The sequence below is a fragment of the Melitaea cinxia genome, chromosome 9 (assembly GCF_905220565.1).
Source record: "Melitaea cinxia chromosome 9, ilMelCinx1.1, whole genome shotgun sequence".
Taxonomy (NCBI): Eukaryota; Metazoa; Arthropoda; class Insecta; order Lepidoptera; family Nymphalidae; genus Melitaea; species Melitaea cinxia.
In genome coordinates, this window is record NC_059402.1 from 8,462,023 (window position 1) to 8,485,892 (window position 23,870).

General features: G+C 31.6%; 2 protein-coding genes across 2 annotated transcripts in view; one reads left to right on the forward strand and one right to left on the reverse strand.

Moving 5' to 3' along the window:
• Positions 1-1,282: 1,282 nt before the first annotated feature.
• Positions 1,283-3,364, reverse strand: LOC123656626 (piggyBac transposable element-derived protein 4-like). Its single transcript, XM_045592291.1, has 2 exons — positions 3,148-3,364; positions 1,283-3,072 (listed from the first exon to the last, which is right to left on the reverse strand). Exon 2 carries the CDS (start codon positions 3,050-3,052, stop codon positions 1,283-1,285), a length of 1,770 nt encoding a protein of 589 aa, XP_045448247.1. The 5' UTR covers positions 3,053-3,072; positions 3,148-3,364.
• An 18,085-nt stretch (positions 3,365-21,449) lies between these two features.
• Positions 21,450-23,870, forward strand: part of LOC123656733 (rho guanine nucleotide exchange factor 10-like protein) — a 31,501-nt gene continuing 29,080 nt past the window's right edge. The window contains exons 1-2 of the mRNA XM_045592393.1: positions 21,450-21,669; positions 22,890-22,992. Of these exons, the coding sequence (XP_045448349.1) occupies positions 21,600-21,669; positions 22,890-22,992 (173 nt within the window). The 5' untranslated portion in view covers positions 21,450-21,599. The remainder of the gene's footprint in view (positions 21,670-22,889; positions 22,993-23,870) is intronic.

Below are 23,870 nucleotides of genomic sequence, written 5' to 3' on the forward strand. Positions count from 1 at the left end.
TTAAAATCTACCAGTGGTAAGAAACAAACACAACAAACAAACTGCCAGTTTATTGTCATCACTATAAATTTCATAATAGTTCCAAATAGGCGATTTCTTATTAAATTGATTCATTTTGCTTTTCTCGAACAAACGGTGATATTTCTTATGGTAATCAATCACATTAAATGTTATATTTTAGTATACAGTAAGTACGACGCATCAACGACCAACAAATAAAGCAGGTTGTAACACGACCGCGAAGTACCTACGTATTACTTCAGCGATGCAAGTTTAAACTCGTACGGTGACGAGTTGTGTCTTGTCGCCCGCGAAAAGTACTAAGTGTGGCCGAATATTCGGCTGCCGAATGTTCGGCGCTTCGGCCAAGAGCCTCGCCGAACATTCGGTATTCGGTATTCGGCCAAATTACTATTCGTGGCATCTCTAATATATACGGTCGAATTGCATAACATCCTCCTTTTTTGAAGTTGGTTAAAAAATTTATATATTATAATTATTACACAAACTACCAAGTATTTGATACACACAGTACCATGTATATTATACTCTATTGTTGATTGTCAGTCTGTAGTCAAATTGAAATTTTTTTTAAAGTTTCTCAATTTTCATTATTTATTGGTTTTCTTTAATTTAAATTTTTAATTAAAGTCGAATTTCAACCTCTGGGCGACCACTAGTAAAAATAAAAAGAAAGAGCTTGAAACAAAACAAGTTGCTTTAAATACATTGATGCCTAGTACTTTATTTTATGTTAATAAATCGGTGGGAATTATTTTTTGCAATAAACAAAGAAAAATAAATGTATCAAAACAATTTGATTCGAATCAGTTTTTACATACACAGCCGTTTTGCGTCTGGCGAGTGCGACACTCTTAAAATAACATTAGTTAAGTTTTTGAGGACTGTATTAGTATTTAACCTTCCGTGCACCAGGTGACTAAAAAGCCTGCCCTGCACTAGGTGGGGTGTGACATACCCAAAAATGTAAGATGTCATAAAACTAGTATGTTTTAATTATTTGAGTGTTTTGTTTATGGAATAATATTTGTATATTGTAATCAGTAGGTTTAAATGAAAAAACGAAGTAATTTATTATTTTTATTAGTTTTATCAATAAAAGAACAAAAACACAACTTTTTTTAACTTTAAGAAAACAACTTTTTTTCCCTATACACTAATTTAAAATGGCACATGTAAATTATCACAATTCTTTAAATTTAGGAATCAACAATTAATATACTACGAACTAAACTAGAAATAAACGTAATAAACATTAATTTTAATTGAGATCATTGGTATCAAAATTGCCGCACTCTTGACAAAAAAAATCAGCATGCTCCATACATATTGGCGTGTAACATTTTTTACACGAGTATTTGGTTTTTCTATCTTTTTTTCGAGGACATTTTGAACACCTCTGCATCGTATTGGGCTTTTTTGCAGGAGGCTCTGATAAATTTTCAGATGGATTCCCAAAATATCTAGATATTCTGGTACGCAGGTCTTTTGGAAGTTTTTGATTTTGTCTTCTTGTATTCAAGTGTTCTTTTACTAAAGAAATGCCTAATTCACGAATGAACTTTCCTCTTAAATTTGTTTTATTTTTCTCTATTCCGTTGTTGAACATATGTATAATCATACCATTTATTCCGGCATGGTTGAGTAAAGCAAAAAATATCGTCAGTGGCCAACGTTTAGAATTCCGTGATACATCATAAGTTCTACTTAACTTGTCAACCATATCAACACCGCTTTTGGTGTGATTATAAAACGTTATCACAGCAGGTTTTTGTTTGTTTCCAGTTGCAGAATCAATTTCTTTGTCATGATGTAATGAAGACATCAGATATACCATTTTACGTGGCCTTGGAACGTAAGATACTATGGTAATATCTTTTTGAAATCCGAACATTGATGAATTTACTTCACGATTTTTCTTGAAAACTGGCGGAATACAAGTTTTATTAGCGCGTAAAGTTCCAACTACCGTAAGCTTATGATTTTTTAGTAAATTTTCTGTAGTTTCATAACTGGTAAAAAAGTTATCCATGGTAACATTCCGGGATGATCGTGATACGCATTGTACCAATCGATCCACCAGATCATAAGGCTTGTTACTTACAGCAAAAGGACTATTTTCAGGCTGTTTTCCGCAATATATTTCCATGTTCAAAGTATAAAATGTCTTGCTGTCAACCAAAGAATAAATTTTTATACCATATTTAGCAGGTTTTGAAGGTATATATTGACGGAAAGAACATCTTCCCCTAAAAGCAACCAGTTCTTCATCTATTGTGAGATTTTCATGCGGAATATAAGCATCTTGACATTTTTTTATAAAAAGTACAAAAATATTTCTTATTGGAGCTAATCGATCTGTCTGAATTCTCTCACTTCTTGTGGCTGTACTATCAAATCTTAGGTTGTTCAATAAAAAACCAAATCTATTTCGACTCATTGTATCGCGAAAAATGTCCATCCCAGTGCCATCAGTGGACCATAAATCTATTGTACTTTGACGACCAGAACGTACTAAACCTGATATAAAGAGTAACCCGAAAAGAGCTTTCATCTCCTCCTTTGTGGTTTCAAGTTTTTCATGATCACTAATAGTTTGCATGCGTATTTTTTCATTCGTACAATTCACAATCACGTCAATCATTTCGTCAGTGATAAACAACTCAAAACACTGAAGAGGTGACATCTTGTTTCTAGCAACCGTTTTCACACCGGGTAAATGAGTTATAATATTTTCAGTTCTACTCCGAATATTACTTCTGTATTGCTCTTTTTGCCATTTTGTAACTCCATCTTTACCTGTATAATATGAAGTTCTATTTTGGCGTAGTTCCGAAAGTGGTATATCGTCATCACTGCCCGACTCTGAACAAGGCAACTCAGCTTCAAATTCGCTATTTGTATCACTTTGGATGCTCAAATGATCGGAGTCATTTTCAGATTCTTCCTCAAAATTCTCATTTTGTGACTCAAACTCATTTGTTTCATCTAAAAGTGCTCTTAATATATCTGAGTCTGTCAATTTAGACATATTCTTTTATAAATTGAAATCTGTAACAATTAATACCAATGAAAGACACTTAAACAAGTAATAAAAAACCAAAAATCTTCAATTATGCAACATACCTTTATAACGACGCGCTGAACGAGGTGGGGTATGTGATGCCCATGCGCACTTAAAACGCGCGTAACTAGCTTGGCGGCAGTCACCGGACTAACGTAAATGCGCTAATCGAAGCGGCAACATCGCATCTCCAGCTACTCAGAACATGTACTGCCGCGCTTTTATAGTTTTCAAATAATTTTGAATTATCGAGGACTGGGGTGTGTCACACCCCACCTAGTGCACGGAAGGTTAATTAATGCTTTTAGTAGTATTAGTATATAAATTATAAATAAAATATTAAAATGTAAACTAAAGTCGTTTTTTTTTTGTTTCATAACAAACACAATTATTTGAAAACCGTAAAAAAAACTTAATTTTATAAATTTAAATACTAATACTCTTTTTATTCGATGAAATGATCACTATAATTTTTTTACGAAAGCATCATTACTAAAAAAAATGTTACACCTAGCTTCACGCGTAAACAAGACGGCTTTCTTAAAAAGCGCCAGATAACGTGTATTATGTATACTAAATTCAACAGCAAAGGTGCGATGACCTCATGTCACACTGATACCGCGGGTCAAATGGTCCGTGGCCTAATGATCAATAACAATACCTTTTGATACCCACCATTCAATTCGCTAATGCCACTTTAATTGGTTGAGTGATTCGAAAAGTATCCGGCACAAATTGTTTGAATGCAGAATCAATTGAATAAACATCATACATGACGTACCTGCGGACGATTGTGTTAGATTGGAACAACACAAGGTATGAGAACGAAGCGATATCTGTATATACCTAGATAAAAATCTATTTACAAATATTGAAGTAAATTTTAAAATTAGAGCCAATAATAAGACCAAAAATTATCTAGAAATTATTGTAAGCTAGCGGGCTATTGTACCCTCCCCGGCATCGCACGGATGCAAAAACTATTAGTGTTCCTCTACTATATTATGCATGTATTATACTTATAAACCCGCTCCTACTTATTTATTACCTACTATTTATTTTTTCATTAGTATCACATGCCTACCTAAGTCTTTTACCCGAGTCTTATTATTTGGGAAGACGTCGTCAACGGTCGTATCCGAAACGCAATATTTTGAATTAATTTTATAAAAGTTTTCTTTTCTTAATTTTATTTTTAAATTCATATATGTTGCTTAGTTAAGTTAGGTTAGTTTAGACTATTTGTCATTGAATTGTTAGGTTTGGAGCGGTCCCCCAACGCGATGTATTTTTTTTTTTTTGAATTATTAATACTCGTACATACTTAGGTACTTTAAGATTGAGTTTCTTTAATTATTATTTCTTACTTTTTAAAGGCAACTCAGGTTATTGTGTCGGGGTTTTTTTTTCAATTTTTAATTTGATTTTTAATTATACTTTTTATAGGTACACTTATTGTAATGTAGATTTTGTTAAGTTGTTAATAGGACACATTCACTGACATTCGGATTTCCATCAGCAGATATTGTGTATTTTCCCTACTTTTACCCCTAGTGTTTTTCAGGGCTCAACCGATTTTCATTGAACACATTATTTTGTAATGTGCACGTGATGCGCTTTCATTTGAGACCCCACTAGATTATATTTGCAGACATTCGGTTATTCTTCCCCACTTTCACCCCCCATAGCCTGTAAACGACTCAACCGATTTTCATCAAACATATCTAAAAACACTTGCCCGTAACTCACCTTTCATACAAAAAAAAAAAAACTAAATTCAAATCGCTTCATCCTTTCGCGAGCTACGGAGCCACAGACAGACAGACTGACAGACAGACAGACAGACGGACGGACGGACGGACGGACGGACGGACGGACGGACGGACGGACGGACGGACGGACGGACGGACGGACGGACGGACGGACGGACGGACGGACGGACGGACAGACAGACAGACAGACAGACATGTCAAATTTTATAACAGGTGTTTTTGGGTCGGGGGTTAAAAAGAAGGAGGTTTTCAATTGGATTGTATTTTTTTTTAATGATTCATTACGATTAATTAAAAAGCTTATGAAATTACTAAGGAAAATTCTGACATGCCTCAAAAACACGATAATATGTATATGTGATATACAAAATTTTACATATTGTACCACTATTTTACATTTTTTAATTACGGTAATAATTAGTTATGACTGGCGATTAATTGTATACAAATCTTGTTGTCAATCTTAAAAACGACTTCAATATTTTCGTTAAGGGCGGCAACAAGTAGTGAAGTGAATAGACGGAAGTCGACGGGGCGACGCGATAATTTAAGTAAAGCGCGCTAGGCATGTGAGTTCTGACTTACCTACACAGTAGCCTATAAATATATCTGTTCACTTTTACTTACATTAATAAGTACCTAGAAATGTAAATAAATATCTGACCATAACATCAAACTAATTTATTTTAAAGGGATGTTGTCTACGAACACATTTTATTACTTTCTTTAAAGAAGTAGAAACAATGTTATATGATAACGAATGTAAATTAATTAGAAACAATAATGTTTTCATTGAAATAGGCGATTGAAAAGAGGCGTTTAAGCATATTCGCAGACTAGAGTTTTAATCTCGATTACTATTTTAATGTAAGTTATGAATAAATTTCATTATGTAAAATTATACCTATATTTTTACATTACAAAATAATAAAACGTTTTTTTAATTGCTACAATTAGAGGCTTAAGTCAAAATACTTATGACAAAAATGAAAGATTAGTATAAACACAACGTAATCTAATATGTATATACAATTCTCGTGTCGCGGTGTTTGTAGTTAAACTCCTCCGAAATGGCTTGACCGATTCTCATGAAATTTTGTGTGCATATCGGGTAGGTCTGAGAATCGAACAACATCTATTTTTCATCCCCCTAAATTAAGGTTAGTCCACCCATATTTTTTTTTTAAATAAATTATTTATTATTCTTTATTGAAAAATACATACAACCCTAAATTTTCACCCTTCTACCACCAACCCCTATTTTTAAATAGCGTTTAGCCAGCAAGACAACATTTGCCGAGTCAGCTAGTATATATATAAGTATAACTTATAAAGTATATTTTTAATTCAAGTTGATTTTGTTGCTCACTATGAATAAAATTAAGCTTTATGACGACCGCTCTGATGTAATGGTGCGTGTCCCGTGTCGGCGGCGCCTAAAACACCGACGGTCGCGGGTTCGATTCCCAATCGGAGCGGATATTTGTGTTTCTACAAATATTTATTTCTGATCTGGTTGTTAGTCCTTGTGAGTCTCCCCACCGTGCCTTGGAAAGCACGTTAAGCTGTCGGTTCCGGTTGTTATCATGTACACCTGATAACGATCGTTATTCATAGTAGAGAATATATCCGCCAACCCACATTGGAGCAGCATGGTGGATTAAGCTCTGATCCTTCTCCTACATGGGGAAAGAGGCCTATGCCCAACAGTGGGATATTACAGGCTAAAGCGTTATATGAATATCATTTCATAATTTATTCATCTTTAGTCGCAACTTATAGCCACAAATAACGATGATAATATGACGAAATATTACGAGTTAAAACTATGCAGCAGGGTGCTTAATTTGCATTAACCTTGGACATAAATAGAAAGGATATCCGCTTATATTTGAGTTACTATACTACAAACGGTTAAACATTTTTTACCAAAGGATAACCCTTTTATAATTATGTTGTAAATTTGAACATCTATACGATCAATTCTAAACCGAAATCAATTAAATTTGTTACATTTTTACACTTTCAAAACATAGACTACGTTATAATAGATAGTTTGCCTGCAGCACAGGTTAACACACATTATGGTACAATAGACAAAAATAAACAAAAAATAATAATTCAATAGATATTTTCGGTTCAATTCGCTCTCTCAAGGACGCGCCCAGCCGCACCCCATTTCCGTTCGGTAGGTAACATCGGGTAGAGTAAAGGTAGCCTGTTCTAAACAAAAACACAAGCAGATGTCGTTGACTTTCTAATTCTGAGTTTAGACAAAGTTAATACGAACATCCAATACTAAAAGGACAAACAACACAACGCGTAATTACCATTCAATGCTTAATTATAAACTTAATAGATGTTGAGTACAAAGTTCACATTTCTTCCCGGTTCGTAATTTTCTATAACCGATACACTATGATCAAGTTGTCGCATTAACACTTCACTTTCCCTGCAACCGAGAATTTTAAGCATTTACTCATCTGCCGGCAAAGTGCGCGTAATTACAGGGGTTGTCCGAGCTCCCTCGGCAAGATGCGGAGAAACCTTACGAACTCCTTGATAGATCGTCAATGATGGATTACTTTCTCGAAAATTGAACGAAAGTGTGTCGTGTGAAAATATCGTTTTTATTATGGAATGTGTTAAGTATACAGTTTCAGTCGCAAATCAAATAGTGTAAAAGCATGCACAAGTCTCTCGCTGGGCAAATAAATATAAACAATTGATAAAAAAATTATATATTTACTGAAAACTTTTCAAATATTTAGCAGTATTTAAAATTACAATAGGTACCTACGTAATATATTTTTTTTATATTTTACATTAGGACTTACTAATAATAATAAAAAAAATATATGAAAATTTGTGCGCTTTTTATTGAATGAAAATATGAAATGATGAAAACTCATTTAATAATAAACTAAGATAATTATTTAGAATTCATTTTATTCAAAATCTTAAATGTATTTTATGTACATTCATACAATAAGTAACTAAAAAGCACGGATATTTTAAAAAGTTGATGTGTAGTTAACTAATATCGCAATAAATTATCGCAATGCAATTATTTTTACAAAAAATAGCCCATCAGTACAGAAGTTTGTTGCAGTAGAATAGCGGATGCATGTAGCTTTTAAAATAAAATGAAATGAACGTAACGTAATAATGAAAATGACTTGCGAGACGAAGCAGGAAGGTAGGGGGGCGGTAGGAGCGCGCCCCTCCACCCGCCCGTACCCCGCAACACACCCGCAGACCGCGACCGAGCGAGAGGCGACGGCTAGCCAGCTGCGCGTTTGTCTTGCTTACTTGTGTATTTCGGTTGTCGTAGTGAGATTGACGCTTCATACTCATTTTTTTTCGTTCATCAAGCAACAAAAACAAGTTTCTGTGCATGCGCGTGTGAAAAAAAAGCTATAGATGCGATTGTGTAATAAACTATCTGAAAACATACCGAATTGGACGTTACAAGCCAGTGTCGCTATTCGGAGTTGTTACTTGGATACCAGTGCCTTTTGTCTGTAACAGTGAATAAAACAAGAGTGGTGCTATTTTTGTACGTTCCTGTCAGGTTACACGCCTGTGAACCCAGCAGTGTGATCAGTGATTGTTGTCGTGGCCGGTTTCCGTGGAGGAAACTTTCCAAACGTGCATAAAACAGTGGGTAATGCTTTCCTAGCGAATGCGGGCCCTGCCTGCACGCATTCCATAGGGAAGCAAGTGCCGGCAATAAGCATTCTACGGTAAGTAAAGCGCTCTCAAGTTCATCGTACTTTGACCTAAAAATTGTGTAAACGATGTTGACCGACGTCCAAGCTTTGCCGGTGTCAAATGTCAAATCATTCAATGGCCAAGTATATAAATCTATGTATTTCATGTATAAAAAAGTTAATCCTTTGTTTATTCCTGCATAATAAAAAAAAGGATTTCTGTCAAAACAAATATTTAAAAAAAATGACTAAACTTGAAGTTTATACATGTTATTTAGAACATTTTTAACTCCACTATCGTCTTTTCCCTAAATTACATTTAAGTCCCTCAATTAAAGTATCGGGCTTGTTTTATCTAACAATAAAAACTTACTGGTACAATAATAGTTATAACAAAGACATAATTTATAATTACAATAGTGTCATTCATAAAAAACTATTGTTCATTGGCAAATGTTCATTATTAAGTAAGTATACAAATGTAACAAAATTTAACAACCAGGCTTTTAATCTTACTGTAACATAATTGAATTATGCAAAAGATTGTGCTGCTTTTTTAATACATGTATATATAAATTTTATCTTTATAATTTAAACAGCTTTAAATCATGTTACAGTAGCCATATAATAATGAAGTATCATTTTATACTCGAGTGATTCCCGTGGATTATGGTAGTAAAACAAACATCTTACCTTGACCCATTTACCGCATATATTGCTCTTGTTCTATTTTGAAGTCAATATTTTAGCATTGATGAACAGTAAAATTGATGTAAGAATAATAAATAATATCATTTTGTTATATAATTTACTATTTACATATTTAATTTTTTACAGACAAAGTAGTTGATGTGCTTTTTTTATATTAATTGATAAATTCTCTCATATACATAGTTTATATTCATTTATTCATTTATTTAACTATATTAAAACCAAAACATGAGAAGTCCATTGTGAATTACAATTAGATAACCGCAATTTGTAAGATCAAAATTAAAAAATAAAAAAAGTTACAGAAAATCTTTTGAAATAAATGTAAAGATAACACAATATTAGAATTACATTATAAAATTATTAAATTTATCTTACACAACCTACATATTGAAAAATGTAAAAATTATATTAAAAATATTTTAATCGGTAGATTAAGGGTTTTATTAGAATACTAGCTGACCCAGCAAACGTTGTTTTGCCATAAAAATTATTAACCCTTTAATTGCCCCCCCCCCCCTCCCTTGTAACTTAGCGGTATGAAAAATAGATGTTGTTCGATTCTCAGACTTACCCAATATGCACACAAAATTTCATGAGAATCGGTCAAGCCGTTTCGGAGGAGTTTAACTACAAAAACACTGCAACACGAGAATTTTATATATTAGATATGATGCTCTCAATTTATTCTATAAAACTGTATGTTTTGCACAATTATGAAAAGCTGAAGGTTTTTTGTTAACATTAATAAAGGTATATTAAAATATATTTTACTAGTTGGAAATACCATATATATAAAATATAAAATCTTATATATATATAATTCGCACGTCACAATATTAGTTATAATGAAAATATAGGAAGCTAAATAAATAAATTTTGATAGCTTTTATTCTATTTTTTTTTTTTTTTTATTTAACTAACATAGTTGTTAAGAATTATTGTAACAAACATTTAATTTTAATTTTGATTTCAATTTCGATTTAGATTTTTGATTTGTCTTGATTTTTGATTTTGTTTTTAATTTTGAATTTATATTGAATAAGATGATAATTTGGGATAATTTAATAAATAGTAATTTTTTAATTTTAATTTAAATTGAATGTCATTATTTTTTAGCTTTCAATTGAATGAATTTTGATTTTAGTTTTAATTTTAACTTTGTTTTAATTTTAATATTGATTTTGTTTCTTTATTGATTTTAATTCCAGTTTTGATTTAATTTTAGTATTGATTTTGTTTTTATTTTTAATTATTGTAATATTGATTGAATTTTGGTATTGAATTTGGTGATGATTTTAATATTGGGTTTGATTGAATTTTAGTATATTAATTTTGATTTTAGTGTTGTTTGATTGGATTTTGATTTGATATAATTTGTTTTGTCACAATTGTTAAAACTAACATAGTTTGGGAAAAAAAATGTAACTAACAAAAATATGGAAATGTATGTCTAAATTAAATTATTATTATTATTATTAATATAATACTCCTCCAAATTGGCTGAACCGATTTTTATGAATTTTTTTTTGTGTATATCGTGTAGGTGTGAGAATCGGCCAACGTCTTTTTCAAACCCCTAAATTATAAGGAGGGAGAGGAATTAAGGGGATTAATAACATATATGGCAAAATAACGTTTGCGGAGTCAGCTAGTATTGGTAAGATTTCACAGAAATTAACATCTTTTTATTGATATATTTATATTTTAATTGCAAACCATTATGCTCTTTGTGTGGAACAATGGTTGACAATATCTAAATAAATAAAAATAAAGTTAAATACTTTTTTTGTGTTTTATCTTGAAATGTATTTGAGGGGATTGTTATAAAAAAATTGTTGTAGTAAATTTTAATACAATTTTTGGGAACATCCTTAAAACTATATCCTTAAGTAAACATGTAAAGCCTAGTGCTAACTAAAGTTCTTATTTTTATCATAATAATCATTTAAGTACTTGCTTGGAAGACTTAATTATAGAAGAAGTATGATAAAAGAGACCCAGAGTTATGCACACTTATATTTTACACTTCGCTCTTATAAAAGAATAACATCTAAATAAAGGAAAGTTATTTCGATGTTTTCGGTAAGTAAATATTCTTGAAAACTAATGTCTCAAAAAAATATTACTTGTAGATTGTCAAATAAAGATGTAAAATTGTAACCAAAACTGAATGGACTTTGGTAGCCAAAGTAAATGACTTTCAATTGTTTCTATAAAGGTGTTTTGATGCCATAGTTATATTTAGTTTCATGTGTTATTAGAACCCATTTCATGATGATGATGATATTCACATTGTGAGACAGACAAACTACTCATGTGTTATTAGAACCCATTTCATGATGATGATGATATTCACATTGTGAGACAGACAAACTACTTATTTTTTCAAACTAATAAAGTAATTAACATGTTAAATTGTTCTTTGCAAAATATTTTGTTTTATTTATAAAGTTTTTGTCCACATAAGTAGTTTTTGTGTCTTAAGTGAGAAAATGAATCTAACCGTCTTTGCTGGAAAGGTTTGTTTTCTTAAGTAGTTTTGCAGATATTGGATAGCCATCACAGGTTACCAATTTAAATTTCATTGGAGCATTATAGTTAGTAGAGTAAAATATCTTTCTTCACATTTATTAAGTCTTACAATTATCTCATAAATGATACTTGTGCAATTAAATTACTTTACATCAATACTTTTCTTTGTCTAAATAAAATCTTATGCACTGTTCCTCAAACAAAAGATTATCCTCTTTCTCTCACATAATTTGTGAATTTTATTACTTACAAAAGTTATAGGTTCAAAGAGATATAACTCTAGTTACTTCAGTATTTACGAAAAATTTACTGAAAAATAAATGTGAAATTAAATACAATTGCATTTAAATCCCAAAGCACGAAAAATTGTGTTAAATATTTAGTAATGTATTACCAACATAAGGGCTAAAACTAGACAAATATAAATATACACTAATTTTATATAATTGTAATTAATATGGCATATTAATAGTTATATCACTTTGTACAAAAATTATTTCCATAACCACAGTTATTATTTATTTCTGATAATGCCATCACTTATCACTCACTGGAAAGCACAGAATTAAATTAATATATGTAAAATTCTGGGTAAATCATGTGATTTAGCTAATTTTTTTACGATTTAGTTTGAAAGAATGATTTTTCTTTTAATTTACATTCATGGTTTATTTGGATTACTTACATACTTTTTTTTTAATAATATTGTTTTTCCTTTTTCCTCGTGTATAGCTCATATGAATGAAAATGATGTCATTTGAATGAAAGTTTACATTTATTCATAAATATTTCAAACCACATCTGAGCATTGGATATTTACCATATTTTAATTTACAAATGCTGAAATACTATTAAGTAGATATGTGTTTTTAAAACAAAAGTTATTGATTAATTCGTCGTATCCAATAACTAATTAATACTAAATTTATTTTCGCATATCCATGTAAAATTTAAGTCCATAGATGATGGAATGTTACAATCCATCTTACATTTGAACTTATTAACTTTATTAAAACTATGTTCTGTCTAAACAAACAAATATGCAATAACTTTGTGATATAATTATAATGCACAAATATGCCACACAAATTATATTATAGAAATATAAATGGGTATTTTTCATTAAACAAGTCACATGAACATGTCAATATGTCATATTGCTAAGAATATGTTAAACAACAGTATGTACACACAAACAAAATGTTCGTAAAATAACTGATATATATTCTCAAGCAACTTTTTTTTTTTTAAGAATGGTTATCAAGAATTTCAGTTTATTATATCAAATTAATATTGTAAGTAAAAGAAATATATTTTTTATTTGTAGGGAGACGAGCGGAGCGGGTGGCGGGGTCGGCAGCGGCGGGCTGCTGACCATGAACGCCACCCAGGTGCAGTGTGAGCCCCACGACTCGGTGGTCCTCATTAAATGTAAGTTTGTACTAAGTAATTAATATTCTACTATTTCTTGACTCCCTATGTCATTGACGTTTCTCCATAACTAAAATTCTAGATACAAATGATGAAAACTACAATTACATTAGGGTCTGATTTAAGTTACGAATAGACTAACAGCGGCAGATATAACAGGCCATTAGGACTTGTTTCTTCTCAATGAATAAACTACAACTTTTAGATTCACATTAGCCAATAGAAATATCTCATAAATATAGTTGAATTGGTTAGTAAAAAAGACTAAACTTTTATCTGTTGTATACCGTAATCTATCAAATAGCGTTATCCGCAGCTGGTGAAACAGACTCTAGGTCTTTTACCTGTTCTATCTACCTGTTATATAATACCTGTACCTGTTGTGTAATAGTTTTCTTTACGAAGCATTTGTTCAAGCAATCAAAAAACAATTTAAAATTTCATAAAAACTAAATCACGATAAAATGAAATTAGAATATAAAATATACGTTTCTACATGTCAATGAAAAGTGTGACAATATGTCACAATACCTATACTCAGTCACCCACGGGCCACGGTACACCAATTTAACATGTTAATTTGATTATTGCAAAGGGCTGGTCATTTAGGTTAGAGGCAAGGTTGTTGCGTTATTAGATTATTAAATTTAATAAATGAATGGGGCTTTATGTTTTAATATATTGGTCATCATTTACTTCCCATACGAGCTCATCCGATGAGTGATAGTATAAAATTACGAACCTAAATTATAGAGCGTTTGTAATTTTAATTAACTTTTATGTATGATCATCGTTACTGATCGATCGGTATAAACAAAACCTTCTAGTCAATTAGTAATAACATAATTATTCTTCGTATTTACATGTACGTATGTACTTATATCAATAGAAGTGTCGATATCTACTCTTATTAAATAATTTGATTTCATTGCTTTTACTAATTAAATATTCTTAGTTGCTTTTCTACGAATTAGAATGACAATGTTGATAACTTAAATATGCATTAGAATTTTAACCGTAAACTTTACTGTCGAGTAAAAAAAACGATCACCTCATATCCACACTCGTCTGAGAATCTTGACTCGTATATTTTTAGAATATTCTATATTACTGCGTCTACGATCTATTTGCTGGCACAAACATTTCCATTCGCACATAGTGCGCTTGTTTTGTTTATAGAGGCAAAAATAATATTTGCTTATGAACATTAACGTTAGATGATTATCATTTGATGCGCCGCTACCGCGTTTGATGAAATAGCTTTTAAACTGTTTATTATACATAGTGGTCGGGAAAGAAGTAGGTATAAAAATTATGCCTTTTATAGATATAGAATATGCGTATTTTGATATTTTCTATTTATAAATTCATAAATAAGAAAATACCTATCCCATGGTTTATCCTAAATATAATTTAAATAATAGGGTTACTTGTCTATTTTTTGATTAATTGTATAGCTTATTATATATGTTTGTGATTTGTATTTTCTACTATCACAAAATAATTGTTCTATTTGAGACAACTGCGAAATATAAATTTACATTGTGATGTACAAAGAAATGAAATACCAATAAAATATATAACCGATAAGTCGATTTCATCAGAATTCGAATCTAACTACGCTGTAGTTTCCAGGAATAGCAAAAGCTAAAGTATTATGTTTATATTCGTCCTCGAAAGTTCCCCCGTTGCGCCGGCGCGGCGCGCCGCTCTCAATTGATGCGGGAGGCGCACATTCACAATTAACTTGCTGAACTTAATAATTGTACGGATGAGCGTCACTGTTGATATTTTTTTCCTCACTAGTTTGTTGGTAGGCTTAGCAATTGACACACTTACCACCAATTATGCAAATCCGGCTTAGTTCTAAACGGACTGTGCAGTGTGCTGCACGTTGCGAACGATGTATTTCTCAATCTTCGGTAATGTGATAGAATTGATATTTATGTGTTTGTGCAAGTGTCGATGTTTGCGACAATGCAGTTCACTTTGGTGATCGTCGTCAACAGAATCAAACTATGCTCCGATTCAGAGGAACCAATCAAACGGATAGGTACGTTAAATGTGACTGACATTCATTCAACCCGTCCCGTTAATTAATTAGTATGGAAGCACTAAAATTATGAATCACACAGTCGTTATTTCTTAATGAATTATTCATCCACTGTTTTCCTAGACGACACTGTTAACATTTATTTAAACGTATATTTGATTGTTTAACTTACCTCCTCGTACGAATTTTAATTGCTTACGATTTTCATTAAATGTAATACGAAAGTTATTTATTTTTCTAATTTTGTAGACTTATCAAGACGTAGAATTATCAAGTATTTATATGTATGGTAGTAACATATTTATCGGAAAATATTTGATTTTCAATAGTCTCGATTATTTCTATAATGGAGAAGGGTCAAAACATAATTCTCCTAATGCCACAGTGGGTATGCAGGTCGATACCCGTTCATAAAAAATGCAAAATATATTAAAATCAATTTAAACATTAAAAAATTCTATATTTTTTCATACCTTAACAAAAATAATTATTATAACACTGAGATCCAATGATAAGTAATAAAATAAAACAATAAGACTAATAAAAGAAAAACAAACTCAATATCACAAAAAAATCAAGCAAAACATGTATAAGTGGTATTGCAAATTACTTTTAAAGTAAACGCAAAAAGGCTATACTAATTAATCTATACATATAATTAAATGGTAGGAAAGTCAAAACTGTACATTGAATATTTTTTTTAAAGAATACTTGGGGTGTGATTAACAATCGATACCGAAGCCAAAAATATAGTTCTGATCTAATCTAATGCATATTTGAATGTTGTTGTTATTATGTTAATAACCATGCTATAAGCTAGTTTCACACTATAAATAAAGACATTCTGTAGTATATTTAGTAAAAGCATTGCACCCATGCGAAGCCGTGGCGGGTCGCTAGTATTAAATAAATGAAGATTACTTTTGTCATAAAAAGTATGAAAACCGTACCACAAAATTCTCTTCATTTCTTCAAATTCTAAATCTTATTTTAAAACGGCCTAAATCTGTGTTCTCTTCAAAAAACCTTTGCAACACAATATCACAAGCAGCCTTAAATTATTTACTAGCAATCAGTGAGTTCTCCTCACGTATCGAAGAGATCACCATCAGATCACCACCATATTTTGTATGGGACATCAATTACGCAAAATCGGCCTAAAAACCTCCGAGACTTACGAGGACTAATTATTAGCATAAATACAATCATTATGTTTGTTGAAATATTGCTCAACTGTAAAAAATTTCCCATCCGTCAACAAACTTTTTCTTTGACCTCCCTTTGCTTGCCGCTTAAGTAGTTGTTTTGATTTTACCACCATATTCCTTTTTGAATTATCAGTTAAGAAATTACCATTGCGTTTCTTAGAGGCCGTAAGTCCTAAGTCTCCTTTTAAAATTCGCGACATGGTTCTAGGTGCTATCTTCATCTCCCGAGATAAAATCTTTTGCTTTCGGACAGGATTTCTTCGAATTCTTTCCTTTACTGCATTGATCGCTTTTTTCGTATGAACACCACGTGGACGGCCAGATCTTTTCCTGTCACAAACAGAGGAGGTTTCATTATACCTATCAATAGCCCGGTACACAAACATTTGACTAATACCTAGCGTATGGAGAGTTTTGAAAATGGTGTTTGGCTCCAACCCTACTTTGTGTAATGCAATCAAATGTATTGGCGTGAAAATGAGAAAACACAATGAACAATCATAAAAATGACAGAATCAAAATCCAAATGTAATATTTTGTTGATTTTTTATTGTAACAGTATTTATGGCCAGACTGTACATACAAAAATAATTTTTGAATGCCATCGGTTTCCTGAAATATATCCTCACGTCGATATGGAGCACACTAGACCTGTGGAGTACGCTCTTTCACAAAAAAACTAAATCGTCGTATAATTTTTTTTTCATACGAGTGTGAATGACCCGTCGTTGTTTTTTTAGTACTGATATTTAAATTGCAATAGTTTAGCATTCAGTACTGTAGATTAGCCCATATCGGCAGACACAAAAAATACGCACATAGCACGTCATTTTTTGTTTGTTTTCGGTTAAAATGTTCTATGGTACGGAAATTGTTCTCGGAAATCGTAACTAACTTAGTCATTGTGGTTGCTGATGTTATTTAGCGTGGTTTACCAAATACCAACTGAAACTATGACAGTGCCATTTTTTGACGTCAGCTTAGGAAATGATAAAGTATTATTATTAAGTTGTAGAAAATTATTGCACGAACATTTTTCTTAGAAAGATTCATTTTCGTATGTAATCTGACAGATTCCAATCGACGCTGTGACTAAACAATAGCATAAATCCTAATACTTTCAACTGTTTTGAGATTCAAAATTTAAACACATTCGAATATAGAACAGTTCAAAATTCAAAATTGCCGGGAAATATGGAAACGACAGAACTTAAAAGGCATGCCTCGTATATAAAATTTTCTTGTAAGAAGCTAGGGACTAACTTTATCAACCATAATATAACATCGGCAATCTAGCTACGCCGTTTTATTATCTGCTCATATCTCAGAGTCCGAGTTTCGCAATGGAAATTATGTCAAAGGCATAACTCCTCAAACACGATTGTTTGCTTGCAACGCCCTATTTGCTGCATTCTTATCTGAAATTGGCAATATGGCGGTATGAATCATAAAGATCTAGCTTCAAACAATGAGTGTATGAGTGACGGGGCGTGCAGGGCGGCGGCTGTGATCTCTAACCAATGCGGTACAGTGATCTTTAGATAGGCAAGCAGTACTGACCATCCATAAATCGATTCGTGTTGGACCTGCAATTTTACTGTTTACACTTTATAACGGAGCAATCTATGTAATCAGGTTATCGCACTAAACGATTTGCGATTTTAATGTTACGAGTAGTATCTGCAGCCTAGATTTTTTTGGTCGCTCGTGTACCTATTCTGATTAACATGCAAAGTTTTTTGTAACCTAAGTAAGCGACGTAGGTAATTTTTTGGTATAGTTTGATTGCGCATAGCCGATTTAGATATATAACAGAATGCTCGTTAAATTTTTTGAATTGTTTATTTTATATGTGCATTTGCAATTTGTTTACACTTATAAACAATGACTTTGAAATGATGGAAAGTTTTATAAAGGACCAATACTGCTCATATTTGGAATAGTGTGTTTACTAAGTAATCTTAACTGAGCTATACTGAGCTGTTCTGTATCTGTACAGCTTATCACACTGTAAGGTAAACACGTCTTCTCATATGAGGGAAAAAGGTTGAAACTTAATGCACCCATTAGCAGCTATATTACTCATAAATTCATCAAAATATTTTTTCTGACCGCCGAGCACGAAATAAAAAAAAAACATCTCTAACTACCAAACAATAAAAGGCATCTAGTTCTGGTTAACGTATCCACTGAACGGTCTCTGATACTAGCGCCATCTTGAATCTTTGTACAATATGTCTCAAAATAGAACTAATATAATTTGTTAAATTTTCTCGGTCACTGTCAACTCTTAATGATACGGGATTTACCGATATTTATATTTTGGTGATTTTGCTGGTACCCGTGAACTTAGGCGTCTACAATGTCGCCGAAATATTTGGATTTTCATAATAACATTCGCAGTACTTAAATCTCGTAATAGTAAAGAATATAATTCCATCCGGAAAACAACGTTAATATTGTAATGATATACAGCAAACTCTTTCGACCTATTGACAGTAGCGTATACCAGTTAACAATTGACATTAATCAGAGTACCGACGACTTAATTCAGCTATTACTAGCGATGTGCCGAGTACGCCTTGATTCGAGTCCGACGCGATTCCTTCTTTGGACTCGTATACTCGGCTACCAATTTATTTTGATTCGAGTACACCAGACTCAAGCCCTGACCCAAGTCCGAGATTCCGGAGTCCGGCTTAAATCCAGGATTGGAATCCGAGACTCGAGTCCAGGATTCAAATCCGATGAACTCGAGTCTCGGACTACGATTCGAGTACTAGGTTCGAATCGCGGACTGGACTCATGATACGAATACCGTATAAACCAACTCGAGTTGACTCGAGTTCACAAAACAGCGTCTCCGCACATCACTAGCTATTACGATAGCAGATTCGCTCTGTCGTGATTGTAATACACGTATATAATAGCATCGTCGCGAGTTACTGCTTTCTCGTTTCGTTAAAAGGACCACCACTAATTCCACCTTGTTTCTGAATGTTTTTTAATGTAAGATACAAGTTTAGTATTTTACAAATGAATTTATTAACGTTTTAGCGGTAAACATTTCCGTTTTACATCTTTTTAAATATAAAAATAAATTATCATTTTTTAATTAATAATCGCCTTACATTGGCCCGAACTACGATTTACTCTCTAGGATATTCATAAACATGATCTGTAAAAACCACCCCAGGCACGGTCAACGTCTATATTATTATATATTAGTCTTATACACATGTTTATCATGACCGCTCATGAATATAATCGAACCTGTGACCGCCAGCGCAAAAATCGAGTATCGTGACCACTGCGCTATCGCGTTGTCATATTTTTAATATATGTATTTTAAGTGTTTTTACCTCCCATTTTAAAGTTTATTTTTTATCTGTCTTGAAAAAATGCAGCCCTTGTATATGTATAAAAATGTCGTCTTTGTATAATATAATAATAAACTTACCACACTTTAAACAATACATTAATCTAAAAGCTATTACATAGCTGTACAGAGAATGTGTATAGGAGTTAATTAGTTCACGTTAGTTTAGACACGGTTAAGATAAAGGTGAAGCGTTATCTAATTGAAATAGATAACAGTGTCCGATATACTGGCCGACAACTCAATATGCCTTTGCTATTAACGATTATTTTAGTTGACCTATTATTTGTACTTACGCGGTCAATTACTACAAAGGTTTATATCAAGTAAAGGTTTCTATTATAATCTATTCATATAAATAAAATTGAAGTTCTGTTTGTGTTTTTTAAAAAAAAAACCGTGTTTTTTAAGTGTATCCTGTATCATGTAATGTAGTAATCATACTAAGACACAAACAATGTGCGTTGAGTTATACTCTTAAATTTATAATTGTATTATCCTAATTTTGGTGGAGTACATTTTTGGATCATTTTCTTAAATCTGGTGGACATACAACTTAGCACAAAGATTTTAAAATAAGGAACTCTTGCTTGCTTTCAATAAAAAGTACAAAAGAGTATCCGTTAACGAATATAGACATTTTCAAAATTTCTTGCAAGTGATTATAAATATCTCATAAGCCTTTGTTTTCTTTTTCGTTTAATTATATAATTTTAATATTGATTCAATCCGGTACAAACATAGTACACGTAATAGAGAATTAGTTTTATATTCAATTGTTAACTTCACAGTTTAAACGTGATTGTGTAAGTCGCAATCTGATTCTTCACGGTCACAATAATATAGAAAAGTTTCTACTAGACCTAAAGTAAGACAAAAATTAGCATGCGTTTTAAACTTTGAACGTGAGGAAATACCACGGTAGCAAACATTGCATTTAATGACATAGCATCAACATTTAAACATGGCGTAAGATATTATATCGCTTCTAGCACACTATTAAAATATTTATAAACGTTGTATAAATATTTAAGTTAACTGATGTATAACTTCTCGTCCGAATTATCGTAATTACCTAAGTGATTGGTTAATTATAGTAAACAAAATGTTACTGTGTAAACTTGCTTCGCTAACCAATCACCTGTGTAGAATGTTTCGTGTTTTTTTCTTTTTCATATGAGTGTGAATGACCCGTCGTTTATTTTAGTACTGATATTTAAATTGCAATAGTTTAGCACTAGGTATTGTAGATGTAGCCCATTACTCGTTGAACGTAATTCAAATTTATAATTTACTGTTTATATACCTATATAAATATGTCACTTGCTTACCAAGTGTCTAATCACTTTCTCATGACTATTATTTATGACAATTTAATGACTATTATATTCATTCACATGTTTTGTATCTTAAATAGTGATAATTTCTGTTCTGTATATCAAAATCAACTAAACTACTAATTACTCAATTAAATTTTTCGTACATCAGTGTGAGTTGTAATAAATACGACACCATATACACGAACTATATAATTATGTACGTATGTGTGGGATACGTCAGTTTTATATTTAGTTATACTCTTACTGTCTTACAGTGGTGACATGTGTTTAGTGTTAAAGACCATTATTTTAACCTTGATATTACTTGTTATATAACAAAAGATTCTATAAACTTTTGTCGCGATGTAGTTATGTCAGTGTTAAAACTAAAGTATGAAACGTTCAAGAAAGTGTGATAACAGATTGACTAAAATAAAACACAAATTGATAAAGAAATATAAAAGTACGTATATATGTTTATTTAACATTAAAAGAATTCCTTATATTTTTCATTTAACATGCTTTTCAAAATTAACCAAAGTAGCAAGCAACATGGCAAAAACGTGGTCGCCTTGTCGCCCACGCTTCGTATTCAAGGTTCTAAGGCACATAATTTTGATTCGAAATTCGAGTTGCAATCGATGTCTAAAAGGATCTCATAACTGCCTTAAATATATTCATGTAAAGTTATAATATATATACTTGATACGATAAATTTTGTACTGTATTGCTTATAAAATATTTTTTCTTTTTTGCTTCATAATGGAATTCCAGTGGATTTAAAGTAAGTTAAATATATAAAAACTTATTAATATGATTAGAAAAATTCGTACAGATAAATTTAAATGGCAATTATTGTGCCTTAAAACTTTAAAACTAAAACTTAAAAAGAAAATTTTAAATTTTTAATCAAAATAAATAAATATCGTATAACATACACATTACACACACGATCGTCTGTTCCTATGGTAAGCAACTTAATGTCTGTGTTACAGGTAACAGCCAATTATTGTTATAGCTAAATATTTTTTTTTTTGGTTAATAAACATATATATAAATACACATATTACATCCAGACTCAGGCGGGAATCGAACCCGCAACCTGCGAAACAGAAAGCACTATAAACTGCGCCAACGAACTAGATAAAATGCCAACCTTTTATCTATAGTAATATTATAAAGCTAAGTTTGTTTGTTTGAACGCGCTAATCTCAGAAACTACTAGTCCGATTTGAAAAGTTCTTTCAGTGTTAGATGGCCCATTTATCGACTAAGGTTATAGGCTATTTTTTTTTTCAAATTAACGCGTGTGTAACCTTGGGCACAGCTAGTTGTAAGATATAATTATCAGTTTGTTTAGATTACTTAATTCATTCATTGATTCAATTAATGTCGTACAATTGTACCAAAAATATGGATTATTTAATCAATAATAATATTCTCAAGCAAAAAGTATGTTGGTTAGTTTAAAAAGAAATGATTTTTCAATTATTTTTATTGAATTAGAAAATATTTACTAAATCGAAACGCTAGGACTAAAAGAATCCAGGCAGGAAACGTGTAAAGCTACGTTTTCATTGTCGGTCCTCCGGCACATAGAATTAAAAGCTTAACGTTTACCATGAAGTAGTTATTACATTGTAAAGAACATGTTAAAGAGTGGCAATGTCTTTCAATCCTCAGATGAGCACCGGTCGGCGGGAGGCAGCTGGGAGGAGCCAGTGCACGCGGTGAGAAACACACCGCTTCGGCGCTCCCAGCGGCTAAACTCAACACTGGACTCCAGGTAAAAATATAAACATTACTTTACCGTAATACAGGATCATAAAATAATATTGATACCAGATGTGCTTATATTTTCAATTCGTAGAACAGAAAATATGGCATTCGTTCAATAAATTGGTAATTTTTTTTTTGTCTTATCATATTATACATATACAAAAATTTACGTGAATAAATTAAGAGTCTCGTACATAACATAACTAGGTGCAAACATGTTTAAAAAGTATGTCTATAACTTGTCACTCCTTAACCCAATTTGAAAGCAGAAATTTTTTAACAAATAATTTAAATTATACCTATATCTTCCTGCATGTACTGGTATAAATATTTCGTCAACAAATTACCAAATATTTTTTATTTGTTTTTGGACTTAAGTCGGTCAAAGTTTTGTCAAGTCCAAAACAATTATTGTAATGTGTGATTACTTCGAACTTGTAAGTGATAATTCTGAAGCGATTCGTGGTATTCTTATCTCGTCAGATGTCGCCGACCCTGATTTGTAAGTCTGATATGAATAGCATTAAAACCTTCTGGAAGAACGTATATTTTTAATAAAATAACAAACGATATATTAGTCTACAGACTTTATATTCAGGGCTGTTTGTTTTAAATATCTCGACGAAACATAAGATTTATTTTAACATTAATTTGTCTTCATTTTTTTATTCAACGCTGCGCAGTTTGAAAATATGTATATCTGTAATTTTTGTAAACTTCACTGCCTTCATATTATTTTTATAAAAATAGAAACAGCTTATGTATTAATTGTTCTCTTTTAAGATGTCACTTAAATTAAACAGACATAAAACAAGGTCAATAAATTAATTTATAGAACAAAGAACCATAAGTACTAAAAATCTCTCAATCATCGCATTCGAATCA